General features: G+C 43.3%; 1 protein-coding gene across 1 annotated transcript; it reads right to left on the bottom strand.

Moving 5' to 3' along the window:
• Positions 1-4515: 4515 nt before the first annotated feature.
• Positions 4516-6819, bottom strand: LOC137916153 (uncharacterized). The gene is given in 6 exon segments (XM_068759245.1): positions 4516-5473; positions 5566-5649; positions 5652-5732; positions 5816-5932; positions 6032-6128; positions 6534-6819. Coding segments are annotated over 6 exon segments (1182 nt in total). The 5' UTR covers positions 6767-6819; the 3' UTR covers positions 4516-4903.
• Between the last annotated feature and the right edge of the window lie 4801 nt (positions 6820-11620).

An 11620-nucleotide genomic window follows, 5' to 3' on the forward strand; every position in this document is an offset into this window, starting at 1 on the left:
AATATTAGAGCTATTTGAGACACTTTCGCGCGTCTGACCCCTGATGGGGGGGGGGGGGGGGGGGGGTTTCCTCTGAATGGGTAGCGATTTTTGTTTTGTTTTGTATTCTCGGCTGTCAGTCAATCCCATCGTGCTTTCCTAAAACCTGCAGTATTTTCAGCAAACACTTGCATGATCATTGTGCATAAAAAGTGCCCGTGTCTAACTTTATGAACGTTTAAAACCTGGGTTTGAAACCAAAGAGTCCCACATACAGATTCTGTTACAGTAATTTGAGGACATGCGTAACGACCGCAGCCGTGAGCGTTTTGTTCTTGTGTTTTTTGTTCAGTGTGTGTGAGCGCTCTGTCGCCAGCCCCATCTCCGACCACGTGGCAGTCCCCGCCTCCTGAAGGTCAGATGGTCCTCGGCAGCTGATTGAGCCAGCCGGCTTAAGACGCGCGCTCTCCAGGCTTCCTTCGCCTCTGCACTTTGTGATGCTGCTTGAGAGAAAACGGTGACCGTTTAGACGAGAGACTGATTTTGTGTGTGAAAGGTATTGAGTGTGTGGCACTGGATTTTAGTTAATGGGTTTGGGTGTGTGTTTCTCGTTCACAACGCGATACATGTCAACAGGACCGGACCAGGTTATATTGGGGCCCTGAGCAGAATAAAGACAAGGGGGCCTTGCTACCTGGGGGTAGACTGGCTCCTCTCGAGCCATCAGCCCATGCACATTCTGTATTTCCCGCATGCAGCTCTGAATCTGTATGTGTTGCTGCCTTCTCAGGGAGAATCTGCCCTGCAGGATGAAGTAATTAGTGTTTGCTTCCAGCAGACAGGCTGTCTCTTGCAGACCTGCCACGAGTACAGGAAATGAACCCATGGCAATGGAGTGTTACATGAAATGCAACGGCAGTGCTTCAGCAGCTTGCATTAGCTTCTCTGCGTCTGAGCAGAAGGCTCAGCTGTAAGCCGCTGTCATCTGTGAGGTAAAATGCGTCATCGCTTCACGTTGTCATTACTGAACACACATTTTGTGTTCCAAAAAATATGTTGTTGATTTGTAGCGTAGTCAGCACTCGGTGACTTTTGTTTTGATGCTTATTATGTGGTCAATCATCCGTTCACATGCTTTAAAGACATGATTTGTGTCATTTAAAAAACATTTTTGCCACTTTGAAGTGATTGTCAGTCAACACAGACAGTAATCACAGGACTTGACTTTGACTTGAGTTTACCCCCAGAAGGCCGCGTCAGCTGGGGGCATGTTTCTCTGTGGTTCAGTTTAAGCTGAGTGTGTGTGTGTGTGTGTGTGGAGGAGTGTGTTACATTTGTACTCGATTTTAGAGCTTCCTTGAAGGCAACTTATACAACTGGAATTTGGAAACGTGACGGGAGACTATTAGAAACTTTGATGTTTCCACCTTCATTTTTGCCTGTGCTGTGGATCTGACATTCTTTGTTGCCTCTGGTAACTGAGGATCACAATCTGTCTCTCCTAGCCCAAGGCTAAGCCACCTTGAATGAACACAAGAGTGTAGCCTGCTATCTGCGTGTGACTGCACACTGGAATGTGTGCGTCATAGGCCTCATACCCCAGCAGCCTTTTGTTTGCACCTACGTACACTCAGATTGTGATGCAACTCGGTAACGGCTGACTGGATCCTTATAAGACAGGAAGTTTGGAATGTTTTTCTTTGGGCTGTTCTTGTCTTGATATTGAGCTTGAGCAAGTTGATGCCCCTGACATGATTAATTCCTTTTTCTCATTGAACTGACTCGCTAGGTTTCATTGGATCATTTTGAATTCAGAAGAAGAACCACAAGTTATGCAAAATGAAATGTAGTAAAAAAAAAAAAAACTGAAACTCACCGCTAGAAGTGTGAAGACAGGCATTAGCAGGTGAATGAGTGCATCAGTTTGTCTTTTATCCATGACCGGCGATAGACAGATGTTGTTTGTTGCTATGACGGCGGTGATGACTCACTTTCCCCAGCAGAATAATTCATAAAGTGCCTCAAATATTAAGGCTTTGGCCGCCTCCTCTTCTTCCACTTGCTTTTTTTTCCCGTTAATCATTTGTGTCAGCTGACCAATGAACATGTGACTGCTACTAATGTGACACCAGCTGACCCCACGCCCAGCAACAACATTAGAACTCCCTTTCACATGAGCCACGCTAAGTGTCTCTTGCTGCCTTGGCCTCTTGTTTGCTTTCCGCCTTGCACTGAATGCTTGTTTGATCAGCTGGAACGGGCCGATTTCTCAGTACAGTCTCACTGTTGTGAAGCTGAAGGTGAGCGAATTCAAAAGGTGAAAAATGCTTCTGTTATCGAGTCGAATGCAGATTTACCTCTATTTCTCTTGAGTAATGTTGTGGGTGGACTGGTTCCAGTTGACTCTCAAAGTTCCAACTGTAAAAGCCACATTTACATTTAAGAGGCAACTTGCCGGTGTAGATTCAGCAGCTCTGAGAGTAGTATTCTGACGCCTGCTGAAGGGTTTATCCAAATCCAAATGCAAAGGTGAGAACGGTTTCATCGTAGCATGATTGATCTGGCTCTAATTTAAGCTTGAACTTTGACATCCAGAGCTAGGCTCATTTCATACTCATACCTTCGAGGGAGACTTTGACCTGAAGCCTGCCTTTGTCACGACTTAAGCCACAATAACCAATAAAAAAAACTATTCAGCTCAGAAAGCAGAGCAGTTTCGCCAATAGCGGGAAAAGTAAAGTAAAAGATCAGTGGCAATAATGAATGCAAGTCCCACTTCGTATCTCTCCACTGAGCTACATATTTAAACAGAACAGTGGAGAGCTCGTCTCTTCACTCGGAGAACAACAGTTACAGAATAACCTACAGTTTTAACATCTAGTAAAGAAAACTCCTAAGGGTAAAGATGTCTCTTCACAAAAGCAGCAACTGATTTACTAAAACCTTTACATGCATATGTTTAATAACAACAATATTTGCACACATGCTCGTGGTGAACTGACTGAGGTTCCTGAAGAAACCGGAATCATTGACCAGAAAGTGAGAAAACCTGCTTCAGCAGATGTCTTTCGGTTTCAGTACGACAGCTGTTAACCGCACCCTTTCGGGTTTGCTGAAGTGAAACGATGTTAGAGGCTGTCATGGTTTACTTTATCCGACCACATAAATACTAAATAATTGAATTGGAATTACAAAGCAGCACCTGAGGCGCTGTTTTACAGCACTGCTCGTTTGGTCAGACATTCTTTGGTTGCACAAAATCTAGTGGAGAGATTTAAACTGCACTCAATAGAACAAAGGCGTAAAGGTCAGCAAAGAACTCATTTTAGAGCTGATCCAGAAAAGGGGGACGATTCAGGATTATTTTCCCCGTTTTTGTTTAACATCATGTAACGTTCCCCTCAAACTCTATTAGGCAACTTGTTGTTGTACATCCATTCCAAGAATATCTATTGTTAAACACAATAGGTGATATTATGTCACTGATACAAAGCATGGGAAACACAGAGCAGAAACTACATCAGTGCTGCATCTGAAAACCTGATCTAATCAGCTCTACAACAGAGACCCGGGGGGGGGGGGGGGGGGGTTCTGTCATCACAGCCTCTGGAACGTAAAAGGGACAACTTACACACAGAATGAGACCACATTGTCATTAGAATAAAGGCCTGAGGAGAAAGATCCGTTCCGCAGTTAGCCAATTCTCTTCATTCTAGGGCAAAACCACGAACAATATTTACCGACCTATTTCTGCAGGGAAGCACAAACTTTAACAGTCTCAAGTAAGACACATTGGAAAGTCCCACAGACATAGAATAATGCTGCAAGAAAGGCAGACCTCCTCCTTAGAACAGCAAGGTTGCTTTGCCACATGAGAAATAAGGAGTTTATGCGCTGTCTGTGTCGGTTCTCAGTCATCCAGGTCAGGGTAAATCACGACGAGCAAAAAAGAAGAGTCAACCGGGCTTGCTCAAGTTAGATCGAAGACGTTTCGCCTCTCATCCAAGAAGGTTCTTCAGTTCTGAGAGACTGGTAGAGAGTTTAGATACTTATACTCTTGTTGGAGCAGAAAACCAAGAATCGACGAAGGGACTGAATTCACCAAGGCAATCAGACTCCCCGGGGTTATTAGCATTTCCTTTATGAATGCTAATGCTCCCCGGCAGCCATGAAACCTGACTAATGAACCCCCTGGAGTCATGAGCATCCATAAGGTGAAGGGTTGTTGTTTTGCTGGGATGTTAATGACTTTTCCTTTAAGACTAATTGTCTTTGTCTGAAATTATTAGCAGTTGAAACTTAATGTTTTGTCCAATGTTAAATTTGACAAAACAACCATCCGTAAAAACTGAACTATTGATTGTCCATTACTATCGTGGAACATTTTGTCTTGTCATTAATTATTAGGGGAGAAGCCCCATAAGCTGCATAGCTGAACAATTTATGAGAAACAGTCATGTAATACTGTATCTCTTTTCATAAGCAGTTGTAATGATTTAACCGGAGACCAAATGCAATGCAAATTTTTTAATGCAGTATATAATTAGACTACGTAGAGAGCGCACAAATAAGAAAGCCTTTTTTTACATGCAGAAACATACAATGACTCTGAAGAATACAAATAAATATAGATATTTGAATGATCGGCCCCGTCCCCTCTTAAATCGACATCCTGAATTCCGCCCACATTTCATTTTGAACGAGTGAAAGATTCGTCATCAATCTTAAATCCTCTTGTGGCGCAGAGGTACAGACCTGCTGTAAGAGATCAGGTGCTCCCCTTTCACCTAATCCGAGTGGGTTCAAGGGCGCTCTACGCTACTAGCAAGCATTATGTGCTTATCTGCAGCCATTAAATACTACACGTTAGCTTGCGCGTGCATATGTACGTGGATATCTAAAACTTAATGGTCGGGGCTTGTATTCAGACACTGATTAGCTGGGGGAAAAGTTCATTAGCAAAAATGTCGTCCCAGGCGTTCTCTGAGCACAGAGGAGAGGACATGTCGCTGAACGGGGAGGGGGACCCTTCGTATCCAGAGTCACTGTACGTTTCCGTCACACGGGCTTCTTTATCCGGTCCGATCCGGCCGAGGGTAGGGGAGGGGGCTCCCGGGAACAGGCCATCCACCTCGCCGTCACGGTGACAGCTGGGGATGACCACTTCCTCCGGCTCGTCTTTGATGCAGACCGTCTCCTCCTCGACCACCACGATGGTCGTGGGAAAGGCGTCCTCATCCGCGTCGCCCTCAGAGTCGCTGCGCTGCTCATCGCGCACCTTCTCCACGGGCTTCGTGTAGATGTGGTCAAAGTGGATCAGTTCATTAAGGGCCTCCAGCTTAACTGATGGGGACCCCAGAGCCGCAGGTGCGGCGGCAGGTACTGGGCCCCCCCCGCCGACCAGCTGCACCTGCGGCTCCTGACACTCCTGTTCACAAGACCCAAGGAACAGCTCTGGGTCAAGGATTTCCAGAATGCCCAGGAGCAAATCAGACTGGTGGAGGAGAGGGAGCGAAGCAGAGGTTAGCCGAGTGACCCACGTCCCTAGAGACACAATTTAAAACCCGGAAGGGCTAAGAGAACCACCTCATTGTCTGTAGAGTCAGCACCATCTGTAACCATTGAGAAGTCTTCAGACTTGGGGACTGCTGGGCCTGCACCTGCTGCGGAGGCACACGTAGCCTGAGTGCTGCGGACTCAGAAGACCCGATCCCCAAAACCGCTTCATTCCCGGTGGACAACAGACTGCGGACCTGCGGTGGACAGAACGGCGAGTAAAGGTCACTTCACTCGACGGCTTCCGTCTCCAAGCAGGAACGCGCCGCGCTGATCTCACCTCGTCTTTCGTGTCAACACTGTCCAAACAAAGTCTCTGTCTCAGCTCCTCGTTCTCTGTCAGCAGGCCGCCTGTCTTTTCCCGGAGCAGCCTGTTTTCAATGTGAAGTTTCTGATTCTGTGGGGGGGGGGGGGGTGTTACAAGTACTTGAAGCAGACCGTAGGGACAGAAATATGTGAGGGACATGAATCCTAGCTGCTAAATATAATGCGTTACCTCCAGTTCCAAGTCCAAGACTTGCTGCTCCAGTTCCCCCATTTTGGCCTTCTTCCTGTCTCTGGCCGTCTGGGCTGCGACTCTGTTCTTCAGCTTCCTGTTGGGTCGAACATTAAACTGTTCAACACGCAGAGTCTGACTCACGCCTGAGCGTCAGTCAGCGGCCATGTTGCTGCCACGCAGGCAAACCAGGATATCAGTGTCCGCTGCGTGGGAGGACCCACGCACGGTCACGCACAGCAGCGGGTTCAAAGTCCGGCAGGCGTTCAGTGAAAACAGTTCCGGAATGTTACGGTTCGCTACCCACTTTTAGAGACCCTAGTCGTCTGAATGTCATAAAATATAAATGAGCAACGGCCGCGCCCCAAATCGTGACTGTGGTCCGACAAACGGACATTACTTTAGGGCGTGTCCCCGGCGGCACCGCGCTGAACTGCGGCCGACTTTACGCGTAAAAACGGAGCGTTTTAAACGCAGAGATGTTTGGTGAGAACCAACCAACCTGCGGAGCGACTTCTCCTCCGGGCTCAAGTGCGTGAGTCTCTGCCTCTTCCGGATCGGAGGCCCCGGAGAACAGTTGGAGTCCGAATCCGACGACGCCGGGCTGGACACCGACGGCAGCACGACGGAGATGGGCCGGCTGAAGCCGCTCTGCGAGCTCTGCTTCCCGGATATGAGGAGCAGCTTGTGGGTCCCCCCGGCTCCGGCTCCGGCCCCGGCTGTTACCACCACCATGTTGCTAAACTCCGGCTGATCGCAGGGACGCTTCCTCGCTCGCTCCACGACCCGCAACTCCCGACTGTGGAACTCAGTGGGCTGCGCCCGCGAGCGTTTTTACATCGTGGTGAAAGCTGATAGGCTCCGAGACGTTCTGACGCAATCACTTCACGACCGGTGATTGGTCGTCATGCCGACGTCATTCGGTGACACGCCCCTTTGCAATATTCAGGCGTAGTTTCTTTCCCGTTCAAGAGTTCTTCTTGTTCCACGTAAACAATCACTCGCAGATCCTCTTATTGTCTGTTTTGTTCTTCTAATGTGAAGCTTTGATGGATTAAACTGTGATTCTTTAATTATATCACTGATTTCAGTTTTGTTCAATCCACAGTACTCATAATAAGTACACGATGAGAGTACGGAGAAGAAAAATAACAGCTGTCTGTGATTTGGACTGTCAGCAGTATACTGCACTGGGAACTATGTTTGTTTTTTATTGGTCAAAGATCATTTCAGACTTCATTCAAAATCAAGACATAATGCTAAAATAGAATAGTCGGTGTTTTTGACAAGGTTGTTCTTATTCATGTTTATTTACCTTGGTTTTATGGTTTCAAGACGCTTTCAGTTGGTTATCTTGAGTAATTTCAGGCTCCCTGCCATTTGTCTCGTAGAGTATTGTATCCTCATTCTTTTCCTTGAATGAAAAAACCCATTAAAAACTAAACTAGCCTGACCAATCTGACAGCATTCCATGAAAGGCTACTCCTGGGTATGGTTGTATCTATTAAAGGATTTTGATTACATGTTGTAGAGGCAGCAAAGGAAGATCAAGGATGGGGTTTTTTTAGTTCTTTTACAATTGTGAAATGGGGCATTAATTCTTATTCAGCATTATTTAAATAGGTTTTACTTCAAAATGTTTTTTTCTGAATTTATTTTTGAGTTCAATAGGAATTAAATACACACCTTTGTATGTTTGCAACTTTCAAAGTAATGATTGTTTGTTTGTTTTTTCAAATTCAAACTATTCCTTTTGTAGAAATATTTATTTTAGATTAAATTATTTCATTTTATGATGAACATAAATTACAAACTTCGTTATGGCTTAGAAAATAAGCTTTTGAGGCTTTTTGCAGTATAATGATACCATCCGCATACAACGGTTTCCTTAATTTAATAGCATATGGCTAAAGCAGCAGGACAAATTTTATATTATAAAAGAAGTATTGTTCATGTAGTATAGATTCATTTATTCAAACATGATTAAAACATAAAATTTACTACTTTGATTTAATAAAGATTTGTATAATAATAAATGTTATGTAAAGACAGTCTAAATGATTTGAAAAGGAAATAATAAATACCAAGGTTAGTATTGAGAATACTGCAAAATAACAGGATGTGATGGCAGAATAATCACATTGCTGCTCAGCTTTGAATAAACAAGAGGTGAGAAGAACAAGTTCCCATCTGCTCCGGTGAGGACTTCATGAATGAAAGACTTCAGAGGACAGTTTACCTTGATAATTAGACTGAACTACAAGAATGTGTGCTGCAATAGTCACAATAAAGCCCTTCAGAAGGCTTTGAGAATTTTGTCAGCAAACAGAAATCCATTCGTTCAGATAAAGATGTTCTCCCCAAATATAAAATACAACCCATAAGAAATACTTTAAGTTCCCAAGCTTGCACTCCATGTGAAACTCCTTTATGTCCTAAATCAGGAATTCCCATTCTTTCCCTATCTGACAAATATTATTTACAGCTTGTTGCCCCCCCCCCCCCCCCCCCTTGGACAACAGTTCAAGCAAACACTGGCCTGTTCGTGCAGCTTTACTGGTATTACAGCATCTGTGAAAGTAATAGCAGTTGTAACAATGGTGCAATAAAAATAAACAATACCTTTCCCATAGTTCCTTATGTCACTAAAGAGATTACTGACGGGAGTCACCTCTCTGCCATAAAATGAAACGGTTGTTTGGAGATCCCCCATTATGAGTGACTGAAGACTCTTCTTTCATATCATCTGTTCAGTGGTGAAAAGTAACCAAGTAGGATCAATACGTATGATTGTACATTGAGTTTTTTACGAGCAACAGGGAAAAAGTTCACCAGCAATTCACACCCACAATGACACCCTTACCAGCTGTCATATTGAAGCGATGAGATCATAATTGCAACATTAATTATAATCAAACATTTTAGATTATGAAATAGGCAGTGACAAACAGCCAGCGGTTTGTTCCTTCAGTTATAGCCAGTGGCTGTCTTTAATTTAACTGTGTGTTGGAACAGCAAAGACAAAATGACTGCTTTCCATTTACATTCTCTTTACATCTAAAATGCAAATCATGTGTTCAGCTTTTCACAAGATCTTAATGGCCTCACACCACCCGTAGAACCGAATGTCGTATGTAAGTACTTAATGAAAAGTTTATATGGGTGTCACCACACAATGCACTGCAGGCACAAACGGTTGCTGCTGATTGAATACAATGACAGACAGGAATATTTTAAGTAGCAGCTGAACTTCATAGGCTGGTGCTGCTTGACTGGTTTAAGGGATTCAGAGTGAATTGACAATAGCTAAGGTAGACCTTGAAGTATGTGGTATATTGAATAGACTTTGACTTGCCTGTCAAACTGTAAATACCTGATTGTTACCAGAATCCAAATGCTCTACATACTTTTTTTGTCCTTTTTTTAAAAGCTTTTAAGAATTAAAGTGTCAGAAAGTTTCAAGTGGAATTAGATGTGTTTGTGCTTCTCATTAATAAAAAGTTGAGCATTCTTCATGTGGATTTAAAGAGAACTTCAGGATTGCTTATGCAAAAGATTTAGATTAATGTCTGTCCTCAGTTTCAACCTGAGTCAGTCGATGAAATATTGAAGAGTACTGAACAACTGCAATTACAGTTGTGTAGATGATCACAATCTAGTGGGCTACTGTTAATGATAAATAACTCTGCAACTCAAATATATATATTTTACTATTGTTCTAAATTAACATGTCAAACAAAGTAGCAATAAGGAAGGAATTCATTCAGATATGATCAAAGTGAGTATGTATTTTACGAGTTCGTAGTTTGGAATCTATTGACAAAAAAAGTACACTATTTCGTAGCTGATGTTCATGCAGTATTTAGATTGACTACATCAAATTGATGGACAATTAAACTGAGAGAAATTAAGAATTGTTAATGACTGGGAACATAAACAAAAAATATTCATTAGGAGAGATAAAGTTTCTACAGCTGTCTCTATTCATCTTCACGCGAACAGAAAATAAATTAATATTCATATCAGTCCCTTAAAGTTCTTTTTTGAAATAATGACATTTCTCAAGGGGATTTTATTTATTTATACAGTATCAGAAATTCATTGAGTCAATTTGCTTACTGTATTTGTATGTATTTAGATATGCAACATAATACAAACTAACATTATTCACACAGTCAATATTAAATCATTGTTTACACATCCTGGAGTCGGATCAGTTTCCCTGGAAACACTGAGAGGAACTGTGTTCAGAGCTAAACATATAGTCTGCTAGCTGCAAGGCTCGTCTGAACTAGTCCTTCAACACACACACACACATACACACACACAAAGTGTACTTAGATGTACTCATGTAACAGAAGTGGGGATCCTCCCTGGAGCTAAGGGTTGGAGTCTGTCATTAAGGAGGGTGGATCCAAAACCACAATTCAAAATGGGTCAATCCCACAAAAATCCCTTTTATGTTTGTCTTGAAGTTCTTTTCTCAACCAAGTCTCCTGTAGAAAAGTGACGCTAATCAGAATCAGAATACTTTATTCATCCAATAGGGAAACTGCTTAAAGAGCAATCGCTTTAATTAATGGGCGACGTTTGCTTTAATTGAATATTTCTCAGATCATTCGAGCTCTGCCCGCAATATTTCCACAGCCAAGGGAAATGCTGTAAAACATCCCCGACGGTTTTATTTAAGTCGTGCGTCATACTGTGAGCGTGACATTTTTCTGTCCAACCACCCATCCCGTAATAACACTTGATTCTGTTTGTTGAATGACTCACATCGCCCCGAGTGACATGGCAATCTATTATTAGTTCGCTAATGTTTTCTGCTAACAGTTAAATAAGAGCATGTTATGAAACCAACATTGAAATGTTATTTGTGTTGCGTGTTTTGGTTTGTTTTCCTGGCTAACAGGAGATAATGAAGGGAACCCTCAGACCGCATCACACTCCTTCTGATCTTACGCTTCGGTCCGCAGTATTTTCTTTTAATTCTCCCCTTACACTAACGCTGTTATTAGATTGCAGCATGCCGCAGCTCCAGCTTTCATGCCGTGCATAAGAGCCAAATGCTCATGCATGTTTAATTACAGGTTGCTGTCAGGACTACCAGGACTTGTTTTCTAGGAAAGGCTTGGCTTGTAAACAGTAACGCCCATGTGTACTCACTGCAGATGTATTCAGCGAAGCTGGGCTGGACAATAAGGGGTTGGCAGGGTCACACCCTGGGACAACAGCCAGCTGCACGGGGCGGGGGGGTGGACTGTTCAGCATGGTCCATCCACTGGGGTGTTTGTTTGGCTTGACGTTTTCCCAAACAAGGTCAAGTCATTTTTGTTATTTCTCCATTAACAATTTTCTCCAGACATGATTAATGGTTAATTTCCTACTATCATAATGAATGTTGAAATTCACAAATATTTGTCTCTTTGTGGCGTCACACATCAAAAGCAGTCCTGCTGACATGTCATCTTAACACTGAATGATGATGCTGCAATAGCTCTTTGAAGCTGTTCACTCCTCCAAGTCAGTTTGTTCTATATTTGAATGTGTGTCCAAGCCAGAGGACAGATAAGATAATACACCACTTTG

This window comes from Brachionichthys hirsutus, unplaced genomic scaffold, assembly GCF_040956055.1.
Source record: "Brachionichthys hirsutus isolate HB-005 unplaced genomic scaffold, CSIRO-AGI_Bhir_v1 contig_717, whole genome shotgun sequence".
Classification (NCBI taxonomy): Eukaryota; Metazoa; Chordata; class Actinopteri; order Lophiiformes; family Brachionichthyidae; genus Brachionichthys; species Brachionichthys hirsutus.